The 22,962-nt window shown below is 36.8% G+C and overlaps 1 protein-coding gene across 1 annotated transcript; it reads left to right on the forward strand.

The window, feature by feature from the left end:
- impg1b (interphotoreceptor matrix proteoglycan 1b) lies at positions 1–22,926 on the forward strand. The gene is made up of 18 exons (XM_056767402.1): positions 1–562; positions 4,527–4,751; positions 6,573–6,739; positions 6,868–6,896; positions 7,256–7,284; positions 7,373–7,416; positions 7,508–7,657; positions 7,914–7,972; positions 10,124–10,305; positions 10,385–10,723; positions 10,882–11,666; positions 12,058–12,147; positions 16,152–16,371; positions 16,497–16,704; positions 18,965–19,150; positions 19,275–19,458; positions 21,452–21,535; positions 22,621–22,926. Exons 1-18 carry the CDS (start codon positions 496–498, stop codon positions 22,699–22,701), a joined length of 3,129 nt encoding a protein of 1,042 aa, XP_056623380.1. The 5' UTR covers positions 1–495; the 3' UTR covers positions 22,702–22,926.
- The last annotated feature ends 36 nt before the right edge of the window (positions 22,927–22,962 follow it).

Raw genomic sequence — 22,962 nt, forward strand, 5'->3', positions numbered from 1 at the left:
TCGAGATACGGGGCGAACTCGGAGAAAAGAGAATGAGCATGTACGCTTGTGGATTTAAGCATGGAGGTGTCCTGCTAACAGATGATGGTCCAGAAGGCTACTAACAGGATGAGGATAGTGGACCACGTGGGCCTACGGGGATTAAGTGTCAGTAAGAGGTAAAGAGATTAGACTAAAAAACAGGCAACATTTTTAACCTTATCACTCCTCCCTTAATACCCCGGAGGGCGTCTTCCACCAACTTCAGCACACTTGAGTTTACCAACTGCCTCAGGGACATACCACCACTATCCCCGGGGACCCAATCTTTAAGCAGAACCTGTCAGGATTACCCCCCAATTTAGTGCCCATACACAGTCCCTTCCATGGATGCCTGGACACACAGTCGTTGGAAATTAACTTTCTTGTCAGGATGTGAGATAAATCAATGCCGACAACTCTCTTTTCTTTCCAAATGAGCAACTTTACATCCGAAAGGACGTGACCTACTGCAACATGCCACTGAAAACCGGATCCCTGTTCATTCTGGTCTTGTTTACCCTGCAAGCCAGCAGAATCAAAGGTAAGCCTGTATTGAAAAGAGTTCGGTCAAATACTATCGAGTTTTGTTGTTCGAATGCAATCTTTGAAATCTACCACAGCAAAACTTTTGTACTGTAATATGTCAGTGCACTGTACTCTATGTCTTTTACAACAGCATCTTCTCCCCTCTAGAGTCCTAAAACATTGGAGGGGTGAATATGCTATTCTATTTAGCAGCTAAAGGACTATTTTAATATTTCAATTGCCCATTTGTGAAGAAAAAGGTTTTGCACAAAACAAAATCAAAATGTGCTAGCTACTTTCATAATATACTTGCTACAAACAAAAAACCCAAACATTCGCATCTATTTTGCTATTTCGGAATGTAAAACGTAAAAAAAACTAGCATGTCATGCAGGTTTCAAATGCCACTTGTTTGGATACAGTTTCCTCTGGCTGAATTCATTAGAGAGGGAGAAACAAAAGGCATTCTGTTTGTGGCTGTGTGGAACGCTAATCTTTTCTGGCGTGTAGTTTTGCTGCGGGGCCTCTCACATCTCAATTAGTACTGTTGCCCCTAATGCCCGCATATGTGTTCGGCAAACTCACACATCTCAAAAGAACAGAACCCTGGTTTATCTGTGCTAATAAGTCACATTATCTGTACCACTGGCATTTCACCTGCTCATTTGTGGCTTGTGTCCTGATGTGGTCAGATGCTCTCTGACCCCAAAACACACAAGATCATTGAGATCTTCTGCCAATGATAAGCTCAATGTCTTCGATTACAAACATCTCAAGCTAATAGGTCCACATGTGGCACTGGGCCAAGGTGTCTGTTTGTCCTATAAAAATAATTAGACTGAAGGCCCAATGTGATGTGACAAGGTGACAGTTAGATCAATTACAACTACAGCGTAACTGTTACAAATCGAACATCATTAGCCATACTTGATGACCATTATTTACATTACAGAATGACAGATTTTTCTTGTTAGAATTTTATTGGTGGTAGGCTATAGACCACGTTGGAAAATGTAAGGATTAGTATTCTCCAGAACTTCCTGTTTTAGTTATTTAACACCTGCTGGAATAGGATACAACTAACCACCTACTGAAAGAAAATGTTGAACAAATATTTAATAACACATATACCATTGTTTACATCTTGTACATCTTGTACATCTTGTACATCTTGTACATCTTGTACATCTTGTACATCTTGTAAACGAGATATGAAACCTGGTGGGGATTCCACAATTTATAGGTTGACCAGCAATGCTACTTACAATGTCTGGACAATTTAACAAGTTTAACAAAAATAACAATTCTGTCATAATTGACTAGCCCTCCTTTACAGCCCATTTTCAAATGCAAAAAAGTCCAAGTTTCTGAAAACAGTACCTTTATCATCTCTTTGTAAACAACAGAAACCTGAATTTGTGAAAAATACATTTTCATCCTCCTTTAGTTCTTTTCAAATTGACATCACCAACTACTGGCCTGGCATGAATATTTTAGCCAACATAATTTGTAGTACATTGTTGTGTTGTAAACATACTGTACCATCGCTCTCTATTTCTGTTCATTGTATGGAAAATATGAAATAAAATGGCCACTGAGAGACAGTCACTACTCATTAACATTCTCTCTCACTGTGAAACATCTCAATTTGCCTGCTTATACTATGCACTAAAAGTTTGTACTGTTTTTTTTCAAAGAAAAGTACATACATTTTAGTGTGTAGCAAAACAATATGGAAGCACTGAAACATACTAACAGGAAAAGGAATTGGCCGTGGTTGCCCTGACAACATTGTGGCCATTAACTGACACACACATTCAAATAAAGCTCTTCATTCCATATTTATTAACTTATTCTCTCTCATTTAATGTTAACTCATATTTATTTATATCTACTTTAGTTATATTTAATAATTACCCAATTCCGCCTACTCGCAGTGAGTTGTGGGTAATATTAGCCGTCAGAGTGTGCATCATTCTGCATTTCGAACTTCTACCAGAAGTAGTAGACCATCCGGTAATCTTTGGAATACTCTTTTCAACATATTACGATTTGGGACATACTTTTTCTATTTTCGAATACTATTTAAGACGGATAGTATGCCAATTGGGAGGTTTGAACAAATTAGGTTGGGTAAATGATGACAGAATTCAATTTTTGGCGTCAACTATCCCTTTAAAGGAGTCATATGACACGGCTATAACAAATATTATCGTTTGTTTTAGATGTAATGAAATGTGTATACACATTTTAAGGTTAAAAAAACGCAGTATTTTCAAAATGTGCATGTTTGTATCTCCTCTTTTCCCCGCCTCTCTAAAACGCGCAGATTTTTTACAAAGCTCATCGCTCTGAAATGCGAGGTGTTCTATGATTGGCCAGTTAACCAGTGCATAGTGATTGGTCGAATACTGCAAGGGTGTGATGAAAATATAACGCTTCTCACCATATTTGGAACATCAGGTTCAAAAGCAATTGTATTGACAGGTACGCTCACTTTATTGCGTATACATTTGGTTGGTCTTAGTCAAAGCATACCACGAACTGACGTAGATTTGTTGTGTGGTTACAAGGCGATTCAGCCAGGTCTGGGTGAGCATTCGCTTTTAGATAGAATGCATCTATTGTTCCAACACTTTAATTTTTGCAATTTTACATGTCTTATACATGAATGGGCAACTTACAACACACCAAAGATAAAGAAAAAGACATATTTGCGCAATATAACCCCTTTAAGGAAAGTTAATTGTTTTTATAATTCAGCAAATACTTTATCTGCTCTATAGTTACCAACTCAACATCAAAGACACTTTTATCCTTCATTGTACTTTGCATTGCTAATGTTAATTTGTCTATAAACTAATCTTATGATAATCTATGAGTTGTAGTGTGGTACACTGAAGTCTGAGGGAGCCCCAGGCTTAGCATGAGCTTAATGCTTTAAGAAGCTCTCTGAAGTTTACCAGCTGGTCACACAATGCTCCATTTTCAAAACATTTGGCTAATTTCAATGGAGCCCCTGTATTTCCGCAACCCTAATTCTTTTATGTAACATAATGCCACAGCTCTGTAAACTAATTATTTTTTTACTTTTAATAAAGCATAGAAAAGGTTCACGCTGCTCTCGAAAGGGACAAATAAAAAAAATTCTGCTGTTTTATGGTACAGTAGGTATATGAGTGTAATCAAAGTCTGTTTACGGAAGTCATGCCACATGCGACCATGTTCTCAACTTTTCCGGGCAGCTATTTTAATCACAACAAGACAACAGTTCTATCTACTTGAATGGGGGGACAGATATTTCTGACATCGCTAGCAATTTTTTTTATTAAACAGCATATTCCTGACCAACAATTAAACCTGACAAGAACTGTACCATAACTCATATCTTTCTTCCAGTCTGAAACACCTTAGTCTGTAAATAGACTGGTACCAGTAAAACATCAGGTGTAAGTATCTTAATGATCTCAGGTGCTGGTGAACTCACCACTAACTCGGGCCACAAGTCATTGTATAACAGTTAAGTCCATCTGGTGATGGGAAATTATAAATAGGTCGACTTTAAGGTGCCAGCTTAGTCATAGGGTCTTACTTTGGCAACATTTACTGAAATCATTATACATTTCTTTATTTTAAGGCATTTTAAGAATCTTATTGACTTTTTCAGTTGTATGTTTACACTGAAAAAAAAACATTACATAATTAGGTTACAAATACAAAGCTGACCTTTCACCAACTTTTCTGGTGAATGCGCTTAACATCTGCATGAATGGTGTTTTAACTTACTGTTCACATAGGGAGCCTAATCCTATCAAATGTTCATTCAGAAAACTAATTATAGCCTTAAAAGGTTTTGAATGGTCTCTGACTGAGTGTAACTAAGTGTAAGTGGTATGGCATGATCCACTCTTTAACTGTCCTCTGCAAAAGCAAATCTATTCTTTAACAATAAACACATAACATTGTTTTTCCTTTTGCAGAACTCAATGCAAAAGACTGGATTCTTGGGATCAGGAATGTGAAGTACAGGCATTTCCTCGAGACCCCACGGGCAAACAAACAGCTAAGAGACGCCAGAGTTTCATTTGCTCTGGATAGGTTTCGAGCAAAGAGATCAGCGACATTAAGTACAGGGGTGAAATTGTGCCCACAGGAAAGCATGGCGGAGGTCATCACCAGCCATAAAGCTTACTACAAACTGAGAGGTAACCCAATATTTACCCTAAACACCACAAGGGACTTAACACTGAGCATCAGCACCAAATTTGGCTACTACAACTCACATCCTCATAAATCACAATTAACTTCCCCAGTTGTTTGTAGCCTTCTGAGAAAAGAAAGATCAAGCCAAGCAAAAAAAATAAATGGTGAGGAATCAAGTATAGATAAAAGTAGTCTAAATAGAAAGAGGCGTCTCTTTGATTCCCTCTTTGTGTGAGTCATTCAGTAAACCCCTCTCTTCTGTAAAGCTTCTATGTCAATGAGGTAAAGATAGTGAAATAAAAAAACACCCTCAGCACACAACTTTATCTACTCACACAGTGTTCAGCAATATCTCTTTTATTATGTTAAAATGAAAATATACTTTAGGTATATTAATCCTAGGTACAGTTCAACTGGGAGGATGCAAAAAACTAAAGAAATTATAATGAACAATTGGTATAGTGTAATGCGAAATTCCAGGGTTATGGATATGACATTTTTAAGTAAGAACTTGAAATATATATTCTTAGAGAATGTATTTATTACATATATTGAAACATCTGTTTATATTTTACAAGAGTCCAGACATCAGAAAAATATGAGTTTTCTACATTAAAATGGAAAAAAATCATTGCTTAATGCATTATGTATGTGACAAAAAAGGATGCAGGTTTTTGAGAGACAACATGCTTTGTATATTACTTTGAATTAAAATGAAGAGTTTGCTTCCAAAATGAGATAAATGTGAGTGCATTCCAATTAATATCAATCAAACTGCAGTTGGTTTGTTTTGATTGAAGTCATAATAACTAAAACATACAGCTGACAAACACAATAAAAACATGATAACAAAATAAAAACATGTTTTTTGAAAGATTTTAAAAACAGGGTTATCTCATTTTGCAACCAAACTCTTCGAATGTACACACCAGAAGCAAAAAATACCCAACAAATGGAGAAGAGATGACTACATATATAACATAAAATAGTTATGTTCAAAAAATTATGAGTAACATGGGCCGTTATGGATTTGACAATTCAATTACATGACTATGCAAAACTTTGCTTTAAAAGCAGGAAAAAACTTTGCTTGAAAAACTTTGAGACCTTACACAGGTATTTAAACCATAAAATATTAACATCTGAGGATTCTGACCTATCAGTATGATAAAAAACATTGGTAAAAACATGATATTTTCATCTAAAGGTTGATTTATGCATGGAATTTAATGTCAAGCATATTAAAGGGATAGGGCTAGTTCACCCAAGATGACAATTCTGTCATCATTAACCCTATTGTCATTTTAAATGTCATTGCATGACTTTCTTTCTTCTGCAAAGCACAGAAGAAGAAAATTTGAAGAATGTTGGTAACCAAACAACGGCAGTACCCTTTCACTTCTATTGTATAGACACAAAAGCAATGGAAGTCAATGGGTACCACCGTTGTTTGGCAACCAACATTCTTCAAAATATATTCTATTGTGTTGCAGAAGAATGTAAGTTGTACAGGTTTGAAATGACAAGAGGTTGAGTTAATGATGATGGAATGATTTACTTTTGGGTGAACTATGACTTTAAGGTAGAATCATATTTTATAGTCTATAAAGTCGTACATTTTATTTAATAAACGTAAATAGCCCTGTTGTCAGCTGTCAAGTCAATTCATTTCTAATGTAAACAGCAGTGTTGTCAACAGTGCAGCCAATTCATGTCTAACCTCCTGACATATTTTATTTATATTCTGTGCTCCTGGTCATATTTGAGTTTTAATTTAAACATGGTATTGGCCATCCCTAAATAATTCTCATGATATTTAACAGTTTGTCAAGAAGCTGTGTGGGAGGCTTTCCGGATCTTTCTTGATAGAGTTCCTGACACCACCGAGTACCAGCAGTGGGTGTACGCCTGTCAGAGAGACTCGCTTTGCATGGAAGATTTGGCCCAGAATTTTAGTAGCACACAGGAGCATCTTGACATGGTAGCCAGTGTGAGTATATGCATCAAGTCTGTTGCTATCACACTCAATTTCTTTCCCAATACTGTGCCATAATGATTAAACTGATAATAAGTACATTTCTTTTCATAACTTCTCAAAGAGGTTTATATCATTTACAGAGAGTGAATGCTCAAGCCGGAAAGGAGAGGTAAGAATCCAAAAGATTTGCGTTTTTCTTCAGTATGACGTATGGAATTTACTATCTTCATTTAGTGCATATACCCCAAAATGAATGAGGTCACTTGACTACTGGGAAATCTTTCACGCCTGTACTTTAAAAACAAAGTTTGTTCATATTTGGTGGCCTAGCTAAACATTGCTCTCTGACCTGATCCACTTTAATGCGATGGATCTGTGCCCAGATATATTACGCTTGGGTGTTAGAGCCACACGAACATACCCGTCTTATATGCTGTCAACCCTCCTTTCGAGGACAATGACATTTTATTGCATTTATCATTCCTGAATTGATTCATCGGTTCTCAACATCATTTCAATTATTTGTAGGGCACGCACACCTGCACCGGGAGAGAAATGTAAGTCCTTACCATTCACCGAATAGAAAGAATATTGGTTGATCTTATAAAAATGTGACTGACTGACTAATGACTTCTCGTATGTCAGGTTCAAAGAGTCACGCGGAGCTTTTCATCACAGAATCTGACGGGGTACGGCTACTACCTCGTGCTTTTTAGAATATGCACTTAACACACTGATGAAGTTGGAAGCAAATAAATTGACTATTCTCTGATCTGATAGGAAACTGGAGCACCAGATGTTGTCTCTCAGAAGCCGGTTGAGCACATTGTAGAGTTCAGTGTGACTATAGTAGACCCTGCCTATGACACAGTACTGAGGGATCCAAACAGCCCTCAATATGAATACTTCACTAACAATCTCCACAAGCAGGTTGAAATGATTAATAACCATTTTAAAAATGTTTAATACTGTTTGTCTTACTACTTAAACTTGCTAAAAGAAGCTAAAAGGGTGAATAAAATCCAAAGAAAGACCTACTAACTTCAAACAAGGGCAAGAGATTTAACATGGCCACATGGCAGATTGTCTGATAATCCATAAACTGAGGTTATATACAGTATGTAGATCGAATTATATAATTATTGATTAATATATATTATGTTCTTTGAATACATTTATTTTTCAGATCCTGCATGGTTTGGACAAGCTTCCCGGGTTTAAAGACATTCGAGTAGTGGGATTCCGGTGAGTTGATGGTGGAACTGTGGGATTCACTCAGATAATACAGTCTATTGAACTTGAAAATTGTGTTTTTGGATGGGTAATTCTTTCTCACAGCGGCATTTTGAGGTAAGTAGTTAAAGAAATATTGCATTCAGAACATTTGTGTTATAATCACTGTACAATTATAGCCCATTTCAATGGATATTGTGTTCTTACTGCCGTTAAAATAGATAATCCTTAGCGTAAATTAATATAATTACAGGAACACTACCCTAAACTAGGGTTGTTACGGTATCATAAACAGGTCTTATGATACTATACCAGCTGAAGTATCTCGATACCAAGTAGGATCACAATGCTGTGCCATATGCCTGAGGCAATTAAAACCTATACAAAAAACACAGATTTAGATGAAACATTTTACATTTACTATAGTAAACTGTATTATACTTTGCTCTGGAATATGTTGTTGTATTAACAGTAGTTATTGGATAAATTGTAGCAAATACTGTAGTATACTTAAATATTTACTATGGTAAGACTCAAAAACATTAGTGCCTATGAGTTTTAGTAGTTTATTGTTGTAAATACCAAAGTACACAAGATCATTTTTCAAGTGGGAACTAATTTAAATGTGGAACAAATTTCATTGATACAGCAGTCTTTATAAATGGAAATATTAGGCTTACTTTAAATGCAGAACTAAGACGTGGCGTCAATTTTCCACTGGCGGGGTGTTCGATTTTTCTTAGCCGTTGTTGATGTATAAATCACCAAAACAAACAAACCCCTACCCCATCTTGCTTTCGTCAGCAATCGGCTCGACTAATGTCCATCCTGTGCACTGTGCACCTTACTGCTGATTGGCTCATAGGTTGTTTTTGTACTCGGCCCAACTTTGTCTAAACAAGCGTAATGCGGAAATTGGACACCCTGCCTTTAATGAATCATTTAACCAACTCGTTCAAAACGCTAATTTGAATCATTATCTCGTCCGTGTCATTTACAACACATATTCATTTAGGAGATAAACACCGCAAAAACACTACCATACACTACTAATATGTCGTGTATTCTTAATTATTCCAAACTGGGATGCTTTTCTGTGGAATAAGAAAAATAAAATTTAGTTTTATTCAAAAACAACCCAAGTTTTTGGTTGCTGACAAAATAGTTTTTAGCCAGTGTATCCTGTTCACAGATTGGTCTGATCAAGCTGTTTAGTTCAAGCAAAGATATTGTTATTAATATTAACAAGATGCGCCACTTCCGTTACAATGAATGGCGACGAATGCAACGGTCAATATGGCTGCTCCAGCGAAGGGAGTCCTGCCTTTCAGTAAAACGAGCCAATCGTCAATCAATCGTGAGGCACTTGCTAGCAAGTGTGCAGGGGCAGTAGATGAAGCAACCTCGAAAAAGGTGATTTTGGGTGCAATTTAAGCTTAGCAAATTAAAGTTATGATACAGTTCATGGCATGTTTAATTCTTGATCCGAAAAAAAAACGTTTAATTGTGAATTTTGCCAACGATTTTAGAATTGTCTGCCTTCCCCCATTCAAGTAGATAGACTTTGGAATTGCAATGACCTTAACAGCTGCCCAGAGGCCTTGCAAACATGGCTACCGAGCGACACGACTTCCATAAAATGATTTGGTACTATTCAATGAACAAATTTATTCAGCAGCATTTTGATACAATAGTTTGGAAAGTTCGCCCAAAAGTAAAAATTCTGTCATCAACTCATAATTTATTCACCCTCATGTCATTCAAAATATGACTCTCTCCTCTGTGGAACACAAAAGAAGATAATTTGAGAAATGTCTCAACGGTCAACAGGGGTTAAGTTGTTTGGATACCAACATTCTTTAAAATATCTTCTTATATGTTCTTAAAAAAGAAAGACAATTTCTTGGAATGACATGTGGGTAAATAAATGATACAAAAAAGGAACATTTTTGGTTGAACTATCCTAGTATACTCTTTGTGCATAAGTGGTCGCTTTAACCTGTAATTGTGCGGGAAAGAGCAGGGCTTCCTTTTTATTCACGGTGCATGATGTGATAAAATAATGACAGATTTGAGTTAACGGTTCCTTTAAGACAGCCGATCAAGTAAGTGTGACCATGTCAATGTGACAGCTCTTATAATTCCTTTCATCACACTGACCAGGTCTGGAGGTGTAGCTGTGCGCTATGCAGTAGTGTTTGAGACTGATGGCACGAGGATCTCAGGGGATGCGGGCCCAGCTGATGAATCTGGCATTGGGGAGGTCCTAAAGAGCATGGTGACCAAGGCCCTAACTGAAGCCTCATCGCTACCTGTAGACATGCTTTCCCTTACTTTCGAACCCGGTACACAAAATCAATACGATTGATATTAAGTCTCTATGCAGACTACAATTATCTAATCTAATGTGGCTAATATGTACAGACTCACCAGCAGGAGAGGAACAGGAGAACAGTACATCCAGAACTTCAGCTGTTGAAGAATCAAGCATTTTACATGAGGAAATTATTACACAATCCACAGAGACTAAAACCCCTTTTGGAAGTACTAGAATTTTTGGAGAACTAGGCCCTGGTAAGACTCAAGCAAACTTTGGCGAAAAAATGGCAACAATCATTACACAGGAAGTACCCAACATATCGTCCCACGTGACCACATTGGCAGCAATAACATGGCAGCAAGCCACAGAGCTCATCAGCGGACCTTACTTTGAGGATTCAAAGGAACAAAGTCTAATCACTAAAGACACTTCAGGGACAAAAGGTAAATCTTTCAAATTTGCAGCGAATAGTGAGTCTCTGTACAAAAGCATCCGCTTCAAAGACTTCAAAGATAGGCAGCCTACTAAAACAGAACTAATGTAATTTCACATTGTATGCATTTTCAAAGACGCTTTCTCTAACTGGTTCTTTGTATTCAAGGATCTCCGAGAAGCACTACAGTGGATTACTTATTAAAGATGGCTGGAAAGAAAATTGTTGCCACAGATGCATCAGTGGACTTCGATTCTTTTGAAGTGGCAAAAGCATCTACTTCAACTCAGCCCGAAATGGATATTGATATGACACCAGAGGCCTCTCCAGCAGAAACAACATCATCAATCATGGCATCCCTAACCCCCACTGAGCGACCTAAAGATGCTATCTTTCAAGAAAATGACACAATTGGCAACATTGAACCTACGGAGACTCCTACCAAAGGACTTTCATACCCTACTAGTTCGATGGCGAACGGAGAGTCGGCCATTACAACTGACCACAGTGGACATGTACAGCCTTCTCAAGGACTTACCACTCCTAAACCAATTCTTCCCGAGTCAATTCCCTCAGGGCTGATTCCCACTGAAGGGCTCATTTCACATGTGACCCCTGAGAATTTCCTGGACGATGAGGAACAGCAACTTTGGACCACTTCACCTTCCCAACTTAAAGTTGTTCCAAAAAATGATAAAGAAGTGCAAGATGATGTTGAGCATTCGGATGAAAAAGTCGAGATGATTTGGCTCCCTTCAGAGTTGGATGAATACCCACAATCCTCAGCTCCTCCTTTGGACTATGTCACCACTCCTTCCATGATGGCTTCTAACCAGGCCAAAGAGTTAGTTGTGTTTTTTAGCTTACGTGTGACTAATTTGAGGTTTTCAGAAGATCTTTTCAACAAGAGCTCTCCCGAGTACAAATCGCTGGAGAACACGTTTCTCGAACTGGTAGGTAAACACACTTTTGTCTTTGACCTTCTCTTGTTAAATTCCTTTTTATCCTCATTTTATTGTTAGCCTTTTATTCACCATTGCTGTGCATGAGCGGGCAATTAAACAGATAAGGACTGTCATCTGTCTTCAGGGACTTGTGAGAACAGTGTTTTTGAAAATAAACATTGTTTTTTGTCTATAAAGCTCTTGGGTTAAGGAGGCGGAGAAAAAATATATTACATTTTGTACTGGGATAGTTTGCGAGTCTTTCTGACTTTTTTCTCTGAAGCTTACTTTTCAATTTAGACTGAAAAACCACATCTAAGCCTGAAATGGAACCTTGTAAGGCAATTTCAAATGTACTATAGATTATATCTTGTAAAACTGCTGTTTTTCTTCCAACTAGAGGCAATTCTCTCAACCAAGCGACTCGTCAAATCCTGAGGCCTCTAGTCAACAGACTGTGAGAGAACAGAGGACATTAGCCTCAATACCGGTACATCTGTACTCCCGAACTTGAAATAGAATAATTCACTGCGAGTTCTTGGCACTTATCTCGGCACTGAATTCTGCAATCTTTTTTAATAGCTTTCTACTGATTCAACCTGGAAAATCGATTTTACGAGGTGGTAAATTCGTATGATGTAAATCGTACAAAACTGTACAATTATTGGAAAATCCAATTCGTAGCTCCTTCCCTAACCCCACCCATATACCTAAATATAACTGGTGCAAAAACAGATGATATTAATATGTAAAAAATATTATACGAATTCATACAAATTCATACAAATTCATACACCTCGTAAAATAATTATGAATTCTGATTACAGTTTAGAGTAATATCTAATCATTTTTCTAACCGACACTTACCAAAACACTGAATTCACTTAACAGCTGTGCTAACGTTGTGCATTTCAATTAATAAAACTGCATCTTGTTCACGAGCCACACGCTATCAATTTTTACATTTTAAAGAGTTGATTCATGTGTGGATTGATAGCATGGCAAGTATGGCAGATCAAGGTACTGTTACCTCTTGCATTCTCCACAATTTAGCACTCCGATCCTGCAAAATCGGTCTCTATCATTTGTGCAATGCAAATTGTGCTCAGCTCAGATTTTGTGGTGTGTATCTCAAATGAATAATTCCTCTGTTGAATGAGATTCTAAAGCAAGCAGACATTGCATGCGAATAATTTGTACAGCGGGCGCAATTCATTTAGAATTGTATTCTAAGTGAAATTAATAACAGAATAATTTGCTTGACTTGAAACAGTTATTTTGTTAGTTTCAACTTTTGTTACCTTTTTTGTCAAGATCTCAGTGGATACGTAAACTGCTATGCATTGAATATGTGCATATATTAATTATATTTACCATGTGCTCACGGAATGCTCAAATTTTGCATTTACAAATATTTGTACAGGAATTACATGTACACCTTCATGTACTTAAAACCAAAACACAGAGCACAAAAAATCCCCCAGGGGATGTTTTCTAATTCTTTTTTCCAAACTGTGTTCCTAGTTTAACATGCTACACAGAGGTCATGGGTTTTATTCCCATGAACATGAATTGATCAAATGTATAGGAACTCAAATACACAGAAAGTCACTTTAAATAAAAGCTATGGTTGGTTAGGTTGGTACAATAATTATTTGGTATTTTCTTGCAGGAAACATTTAGTTAACATTAAAATGTTATTTATTAGAGTGTTATGTTAATGAAGACAAAGCACCTTTTTGGAATATGAAATTAACATTTTAATAAATCATTTATAATAAAGGCAACACTCACTTGATTTTGTGGCTTGTTTGTGTACAGTTGTGGCTGAATGGAGTCTCTGAGATGATGGCATATGTGCTAGCCAACTGGATAGACAGTTTTAAGTGTTTTAAATGTGGTGAGTCTTGACTGGTATAAATTAGAAGAAACCTAATACAGTAGAAGCACTTGAAAGAATTGCTCTCCTAATGGATCCCCGTGAAACAGACTTGTTGCGTTTATTTGTATAAAATCATTTCTGTTCTTTCGTATTAGTCAACATAGATGTTTCTTATCAATTTAAACATCTACGTGTTCTGTTCTGTTCAATTCTTTTTTTTTATGAAAGTATAAACAAAAACAAAATTTCCATTAATAAGTGGTTGCCCAAACTAGTACTGCACATGGGTTTTAAGACATAAACAACTGTGCTGCATTTTGGATTCTCAAATAAACCATTAAAATTCATGTTAGAAGCTACTCTGGTAAGTGTAATAGCCATAAAGTTAGTTCATTGATTCATAAATGGGCCAGTAAAGAATAATTTCATCACTATGGATATTTATGTTCTAAAAATTCTGAAGGACTAATATTGATTTTTCCTCCTCAATTCTGCCCATTAATATTTCAACGATTAGGGAGCTTTTCTAGAGACAGCAGTAATATTTTAGTTCTCTACTAGATTTACATTGATTTTAGCCTCTCATCCCAATAGCGTTCTCATTACTCCTGTCTCTACTGGTTTGTGTAGCTTCCATCTTGATTGGACATGGAGGACTAAAGTTTCTGCATTCATGCAAAGTTAGCACATGATCATCAAAAATTGTAGAACAGAACTGAAAAAGACCCCAAAATAAACCAGTAGATACAGGTCTAACTGTCACTCCTGTGTGCTTGAATGTGAGATTTGCTACAATGGCGCTTTCTGCGATAATTTATTTAGCGTTTTCTCTTATCTGTGTGTGAGTGTTACTCAATATATATTAGCTGAATCATTCTGTCCTGCGGTGGCAATCACAGGTCGTGACACTGGAATCAGCTAGACAGTAACATTGATTGGGCCTGAGCTCTGAGTCACAGCATGTCCTGTGGGAAAGAGTCCCACCTGCTCTGCCCTGGCTGAAAGGTGAGAGGTTGATTGGCAGATCAGCTCTACCTCCTAATACAGATTACCTGACGGTTTGCAGACATGGACTTGTTTACTTTTAGAAGACATTATAGCAAGCCTACACTGTATAGGCTATAGTAAGACAATTGTATGCTTGAATTTACAAAAAAAGTGCTTTTGGACTATATTATTCATGCTTTGATTCTATATGGTGTATGTTCTATATCTAACCTTGAAGTGGTTAAGTGGTAAATGATTTAAATCACTGTATACATTTTGACTTTGTTCTTATAGCAAGTAGCAAGTAATCGTTTTCAGAATTAATGTTTGTGTTTATTTAATATATGTGTGTGTAGAGTGAAAATTATTATACAGTTTGAAGAGTTCATTTGCAAAAACAGATATCTAAGCTTTATTTTTTATTAAATGATGTTTTTATTGTACATTCCCAGTAGTATCAATCAAACAGCTGTTTGGTTGCTTTGATTTAAAAATAAGTCACAAAAACTACAGCTAACTAACACAATAAAACATGATAACATGACAAAAAAAACATGATTCTTGAAAATGTATCTGTTTTTTGCAAATAAACTACTCATATTTATACATAATGTAAATATTTGTCATACTGTATATACAATATAAATTTACACGCCATGCACATATATTACATAAACACAAATATCTATTTCGGAATTTGACAATTTCAATGTATAGTTAAGTACAAACTTTGCCAATACTGTTGTTTATATTCAGGGTTAGAAATTTGAACAAAATAGTATTAGTTGAAAACTTTGCAGCAAATAAATGAACAAAGTTGAGGAAAGGTATGTCGTAACTTTTTTGACCGAATTACCAATGAAATAAAAGAAAAAACATCTAGAACACCTTAGCAACACTCACAGCAATCTCACAGCAACGTGTTAAAATGACAAGAATATTTTATCAATGACAAAGCAAGGCCCAGGGATATTGCAGCATTCTAACCTCCTGCCCCTGAAAGCCTTCCCTACGGCAAACCTACGACACCAAAGCAATGTGGCAAACAAGATTTGCATGACCAATCATCACTCACTCTTCTTTATTTCAGAAAATGTAAAACTCTATATGAAATTAAATGTTTAATGAATTAAATAAGCTTAACGCCAAAACACTGTAAGGACTTGAAAATGATCAGCATTGCTGAATAATATGCATGTCACATTAAAGAGATGCACATTTTCAGAATATTAATAACTTAGATGTCTCTAGAAATATATCACACTCTCAAGTCTTCAAGCGCATGACTGGTGCAATCAGGCTCTTGAAATCATGAGTAAAGATGGATGACTGAGCTGCTACGCCCTATTTCTCCCGAACAACCGTCTTTATCTCTTACTGGCCCTCCTCGTGCGAACTGAAATGCGTCGAAAAGGTTTTGCATATTGAAATGGGATGAGAGACAGACACCAGCTGAAATCTTCCCATCTCGAATCTCAAGCTATCGATGCGAATTGCTTTAGAATTGACAATCCCAGAAAGCTTTGCATCAACGCCACATCACATTTACCCACAATAAACCAGTCGGCAATGACCAACGAAAAATCATCATTTCACTCATTTTCACTCATTTTCCTTTTCCCCAGCTCCTCCCATATCTACAGTCCAACCTGACTGGTTTTAAGGAGCTAGAGATCCTGAACTTCAGGAATGGCAGTGTGGTGGTGAACAGCAAGATAAAATTAACCAGACCTGTTCCCTACAACGTTACGGAGAGGATGCACTGCTTACTTGAGGACTTTTGCAATGCCGCATCTAAGAGGCTGGACATGGAAATTGACTCCCAGTCAGTGGATGTGGATTCAGGTAGGGATGCTGTTTAGGAACAGTAAACAACAGTAGATATTTACATTAACGTTATGCAGTCACAAGTCTGTGAGTCTTTATCTGACCATTTAAAACCAATTAGGGATCATTGTCTTGGCCTGCAGATCAAGCCGATCCATGTAAGTTTATGGCGTGTAATGAGTTCTCCCGATGCGTGGTTAACACGCTAACCATAAAGGCCGAGTGTCTCTGCGATCCGGGCTACATTTCGGAGGATGGCCTTCCCTGTATGAGCATCTGTGACCTACAACCTGAATACTGTCTGAATGGAGGCCAGTGTGAAATCATACCAGAACATGGAGCTACCTGCAGGTATGCTAAGTCTATCACAGTCTTATACCAATTCAGTCAATGGCTTTACTTACAGCATTTTGTCTATTAAGAACATCATATGTACAGTAATTATCTACAACAAATTTAAGAAGCTTTAGAAATAAACTAGCAAATAATTATTGAGTATACCAAAAAATAAATATGAACTAAACATAAATAAATAAATGCATTTTATTAAAGGGATAGTTCAGGGAAAAAACAAAATTTTGACTCACTCTCAAGGCATCCTAGGTGTATATGACGTTTCTCTTTCAGACGAAGACAGTCGATGTTATAATACTACTTATCCTGGATCTTCCTAGCTTAAGAACAGGAATGGGAGATGAGATTTTAAAGCTTCAAAAAGTGCTTCCATCGCTCCACAGGGCTCCATGGTTTTAATAGCGGCTTTCTGAAGAGAAATATCCATGTAGGCCTATACTACTAACTAACTAACTTCTCTTATCCGTCAGCAAAAAGAAAGATATTTGGAAGAATGCTTGTATCCAAATAATTCTTGGCCACCATTGACTACCATGCAGGGAAAATGTCTTATTGGTAGTCAAAACTGCCATAGAACAAAGACATTTATATAGGCATTTTTCCTACTTTGAAATCTATGAAATGTGGCTGAAATTCAGTATGATACAGTATGTAGTAGAGTAGGCGGGGCGAGACCGTGGTTCGAGTCCGGTGAGTAATTGTGAATTAGCGCCAGCTGTGCGCACACCGGCCTCGAATCACGTAGGAGATGGGAGCATATAAAAGGAACGAGCGACCGGACCGTCGAAGAGAGAGGACCGGGCCCGAACTTGTGTTTGTATTTGTATTTATGTTTATGTTAATGTTATTGCGCCGGCGGTCGTCCGTGAGGGGCCGCCGGCTATTATTACTTTATTAAATGTTTGTTTAAATGTCTTCCGGTTCCCGCCTCCTTCCTTCCATTTTATTGAGATTTATTACATAGTATTTGCATTATTTTCTTAGATAAAAATACAGTAGGCCTATGTTAAACACTACATACACTTGACAGTCGCCTGCCTAAGGTACCTACTGTTGTTGACCTCTGCTGAAATACATTTCACATTTCTCATCAGCAAAAGAAATATGATCAGTAAAAAGAAATATTCATCAGTAAAATAAATATGCAATCGGAAGTAGTGTGTGCAAGTTTAGTTTATAGTTTTACTATTTTTAAGTTAATATGTTTAATTGTGTTTATTTGTATAGGCGAATATTTTGATAAACACCCAGCAGAGCGTAAGCAACAGAGCTTTGTTCAGTTTACATTTGGTGGTCAGTCAGTATTCCTGCAACAAGGGAGTTTCAAAGCAAACGCGAGACAGTGGCCTACATCCGTTTAAGGACCTATTTCCTGGGCTCTGCCCTCGGACGGGAGCAGGTCAAAGTGATGCTCACTTCTGTTAGCAAATCGCCAACAACAGAGGGAATGCAATTGTCGTCACTTTACCACGTCGGAGCGTGCCCTCCTGGGTGGGAAGACATTCAGCAAAATGGCGGCTTACAATATCAGGAAATGCAATTACGCGCAACATTTTAGTGTCCAGGAACTCCTGATTCCTCTGTAGGCCTAAGTCGCAGCGAAGCCGTAATCGTAAGCGACCGTAACCGTCGAGTCCAGCTGCTTGTAATTTCTGCAATAATTGCGTGTTTTAGTCCCGTTTTCTGTGCTAACGTGGTGTTCACGTGGTAAAGTGACGACACGTGCATTCCCTCTATACAGTAGTAAGCAGCACATCTTGTTCACTCGCAGTTGCACTTTAACGTCATTGCAATTTACAGTTTAAGAGCGAAATAAATGCACATATCTTGTGTTTCAATACTTTGCGCTTCCTCCAGATGTCCCACGTTTTTCTTATTGTCTCTGTGTAAATTTTAGTCAAGTAGCCTAGGTATATTACAGAAAGGCCAAGACCGATATTTGCTTATTAAGTTTGTATTGTTTATAAAGAGAGAGAGACTACCAAACACTAAAAAACAACAATATTCATGATACAATGTTTCTTTTTTTCGCTATTCATCTTTACAAATTTGTTCTATACTAAAAATCTACAGTTTATTTGTCAACTATTTTTCCATGACTCTTCCTTGGCCTTTTTTTTACATTTCCATGCCTGTTCCTGTTCACATCTTTAAAATGACCCCATCTTTCAGGTTTTTATACCAGTAGAACCTCGAAAGATTCTACAGTGGTGCTAGAATAGCGGCTTCTAACCTTTTCTCTCTTAACCACTTTTAGATGTCTTGTAGGTCAGTTCTGGCACTACCACGGAGAACGCTGCAACGAACTGGTGTCAGTGCCAGCTGACCCTCTCCTTTTCGTAGCCTGGCTGGTGGGAAGCCTCTCAGTGGTTTGTGCTGTGATAGGCATCTTGATCTTCATTAACAAGAAATGTATACGGACCAGAAAGACCATGACACTTGTGTAAGAAGGGCTTTTTTCCATTCCATTTCTTCAGATTTGATTTTCCTTCACAGAATTGGATTTGCAGTGGTTTGGGCTGTTTTGAACACACTGGTGTTAAGACTTAATCTCCTTTGCATTATAGGCATTCACAATCTCCATTCCCCATTGGCAATACTATGAGAATAAATCCAGTTTTTGAGAATGATGATGGGGTCTTAACACATGTGTCGAGCATCCTCTGTCCAATGAGCTCTGACTCAGGCTCCTTACAGCACTCAGGCCAAGGCACTTTTCGATCACTTGAAAGTATACAGCTTAGTATTGAGGTAAAGTGTACAGCCAAGATTATTGTACTAATAATCTAATCAAACAGATCAATTTCATGAGCTGTACAGTACTAACATTAATAACATCATTTAGTTTCTCATCAAATCTATATGTCATATTTGGGGATTTTATGAAGAATACAACTTATCTTCTGTTTTCAGAGTGGTTATATTTGTAATGCTAACAAAGTAAAGCCAGGTTATACAGTTGGTCAAAAAAGTATTTGGACACTTAAGGAACAGTTTTTACACTACAAACAATAAACGAAACCAATGACATTTGTTTTGATGGAAAAAATGTCAAGCTAAATAATAATATTAAAACAATGCAATATCATAAAATAAGATATTATTTGAAATTGTTTAAAAAATACATATTTTAAAGGCAAAAGTACTAGGACAGTTCCCAATTGTTAGACGAATTGAAACACGTCCATAATTAATGTAATGAACTGCACCTGTAGTTCTTCTGTTGGTGCACCTCTGTAAACTGACGTTTACATGTAACATGCATACATAAAAAATGACCTTGGGACCAATTGAAAGTAGAAAATAAAATAAATTAATTCTTTAAGCAAAACCTAATGTCGACAAATGCATCTCTTATCCAAAGTGACAATATAATGAGATTTCATATGATGTCTGTCATTCAAGTTTGTATTTTTTTTTTTATTGTTAGAAAAAAAAGTCAAGGTCCATTCCTAAACACAACCCTAAACTGTCACTGCGGCAAAAGCATATTCCTAGTATCCTGAAATGTAAAGTAGTTACAAATTGCCATGAGACTGTTAGCGAATATTATTTGCTTCCAAATGCAAATAGTAAACAGTAACGGTTTCAAAACCACAAAAAAATCCATAATACTGCTCTTGTGGTATGAGCTGCTTTTTCAAGTCTCGGAACATGAAGGAAGGTGAATTTATCGGGCTGTGTGCAGCACAGAATTAATTTACTTATTTTTTTATTATTTAAGCTTAAATGTTTATTATTGTTCTCAATATTCTATGTTTCTTAAAAATATGTATATTGTGTTCAATTAAAAAAGTAAATAAAAAAATGACTTTTCAGAACTGTAATCTCAATATCGTGAAACTGTGGTATTTTTGACTATTGTTATCATACCATGAAAATATAAATCCATCCTATACCACTATGCCAGTAAAGTATGTACAGTACAGTAAGTGCCCAAATACATTTTGAGGAAAACACTGAACAGCTGATATAGAATAGAAGGCTTTCCTTTTATTAAACACAATTAGCTTAATGGGTTTGTAAATTAAATGTAGAGAAACGTCTAGAAGTTACAATACAACAAGCTGTTTCATTGCAATGAACAAGACTATATAGAATCTGTAAATTCAGCATAAGATTAGATGCTTCTTGTGAATCAGCTCTTTGTTGAGTTTGTTCCTTGTGTACACATGAATATAAAGACTCGAGAGCACATCAGCAAAATCCATGCATCAGTACTCTCACAACTGGGCAATACTGTACAATGTTGTTTTTAATAAAAACACATTTTCAAGTCATGGGTTAGGGTTTCCTTTTAGAATTTCTAAGGTGTTTGAGAAATCAAATGTATGTGTTCAAAATATATGATTAATATACAGTAGTCCCGTTTTATTCTTTATTCTGACAGGTTTGGTAAACTTGTGCTTCTATCAAATAATAAACAAATGACTGATATAATGCAACAAAGAGAAATATGCCCTTGTTTATTTATTCCAGTCAAGACCTAACATAAAGGCATTATATTCCTATGAGCATACTAGAAATAACTGACTGCATGTGTTTTGCATCTCATTAAGATGAGTGCATCTGTAGTTGTCCAAACTAATGATAATCAGTAACTTTTTCCCGCAACAGATGTTTTGCTCTTCAAAGTATTGACAGTCTGCATTACCATTTAGTGCCAAAATCGTCTCTGCTTTGCTTGGCATGTCGTCACAGAAAATTGGTCAAGATTGATGATAGTCTTTTATTCCTTTCCCAGATCCCCAGACAACTCTACAGCAGAAGATCAGAAAAGTTAGTGTCAGAAATGGTTGACTTCCATCAGTGTGTACCACATAATGAAGTAAGTTGGCTAATTCCTGACAGCAGGGAATACGTGACTTTGGTGAAAGTTACTGGGGTAAAAACAACCAATTTGACGAGTTGATAGAAACGTAAATAATCGGGACAGCCTGATTTATCCTGTCAAGATGATTAATCTTTGCGATCAAAATTTCAACCTGTACCATCCACTGGCGTATAGGACACCTCCGAAGCCCCTTGCATTGAACCAATGATATGACTTTCAATTTTGTCTTTTTGGAGAGTTTTTTATAGCAAAAAAAGCAAATATGTTTAATGTTTCAGGCCATCTGATCTGGTCTCTAAATCCGTTCGTTTGATAGGCCCCCTCATCTCATAGTGCCGAATGCATTACATATGAATCACATTCACTTGTTGAACCCGTGACTGTTTTCATTACTGGATACAGCTAGAGTACCACAATATTTGGTTCTCAAACTTTTTCGTTGTAAGGCCCCTCTGTGTTGAGTGCATAGCTTTGCGCGCCCCCGCCCCCCCCCCCAAATACTAATCTAGAAACTACAAATCTTAAATTTATACAACGCTGAAGCATCAATGCTTCTGGTTAGTGGTCCTATTTGTCTGATGATTCATTGCATAAGATTTATGGCAAATTTCTGTATTTCATATAATGCCAAAAAAACTGTGGCTCCCCTGGGTCCATTTTGGGGCCACCCCAGATTGAGAACCACTGTTTAACATTAAAACAATGGCTGTGTCTCAATAAATGAGCTGACTCAATATTTGACCTGTCGAATAATTGTTGTGTCGAATGTGTATTTTTATATTTAAATGGAAATCTTTTGTAATACCAGTAATAATTAAAAATGTACAAAATGTTAAAATTAACAGCCTGCAAACACCATGGGACTGTTTTATCAATTAAAAGTTATTTGAGACAGGAGCATGATGGAATTGCGTTACTGGAATGATGCTTTAACTTTGTCATTAAAGTATTTGGTCTATTTTAAATTATACATTAACACAATCACGCCATTGACAAAGTAAATGTAGTGTGTTTTTTTTACTCATGTTTTGCTTTAATTTTCTAAATGACCATGTTCTTTGTTTCATGTTCTATTACAGACGTGGAGGATGTCCAAGGGGTCTTCATGCTGTCTTCTGAGAAGTCCTGATAGTGAGGGCTTCGAAGTGACTGTTTTATGATGTCCAGACACTGTTTTTAAGCTACAAGTGGCAACAAAATTCTTCAGTGCCATTTAAGGCAACTTGCTGGTTCAGGAATGGAGACTTTGCAACTTAAGTGAATTATTTAGATCAGTATTTGTTATTTGTACCTGCACAAACGTGTGAGGCACTTGTACTACTGATGATTCTAATATGTTCTGGATGTTCTGAACCCTTGTCAAAGGTATCCTTGTTCCCTCACAATGAGGTTTTTACAAACTGATACACTAGGTGGTATCT

The sequence above is a fragment of the Triplophysa dalaica genome, chromosome 15 (assembly GCF_015846415.1).
Source record: "Triplophysa dalaica isolate WHDGS20190420 chromosome 15, ASM1584641v1, whole genome shotgun sequence".
Lineage (NCBI taxonomy): Eukaryota > Metazoa > Chordata > Actinopteri > Cypriniformes > Nemacheilidae > Triplophysa > Triplophysa dalaica.

Coding starts and splice junctions, on each gene's coding strand:
- impg1b (XM_056767402.1), top strand. CDS start 496: ATGCCACTGAAAACCGGATCCCTGTTCATTCTGGTCTTGTTTACCCTG. Junction 4,752..6,572: donor AGCTTACTACAAACTGAGAG/GTAACCCAATAT, acceptor GATATTTAACAG/TTTGTCAAGAAGCTGTGTGG. Junction 21,536..22,620: donor AGTGTGTACCACATAATGAA/GTAAGTTGGCTA, acceptor GTTCTATTACAG/ACGTGGAGGATGTCCAAGGG.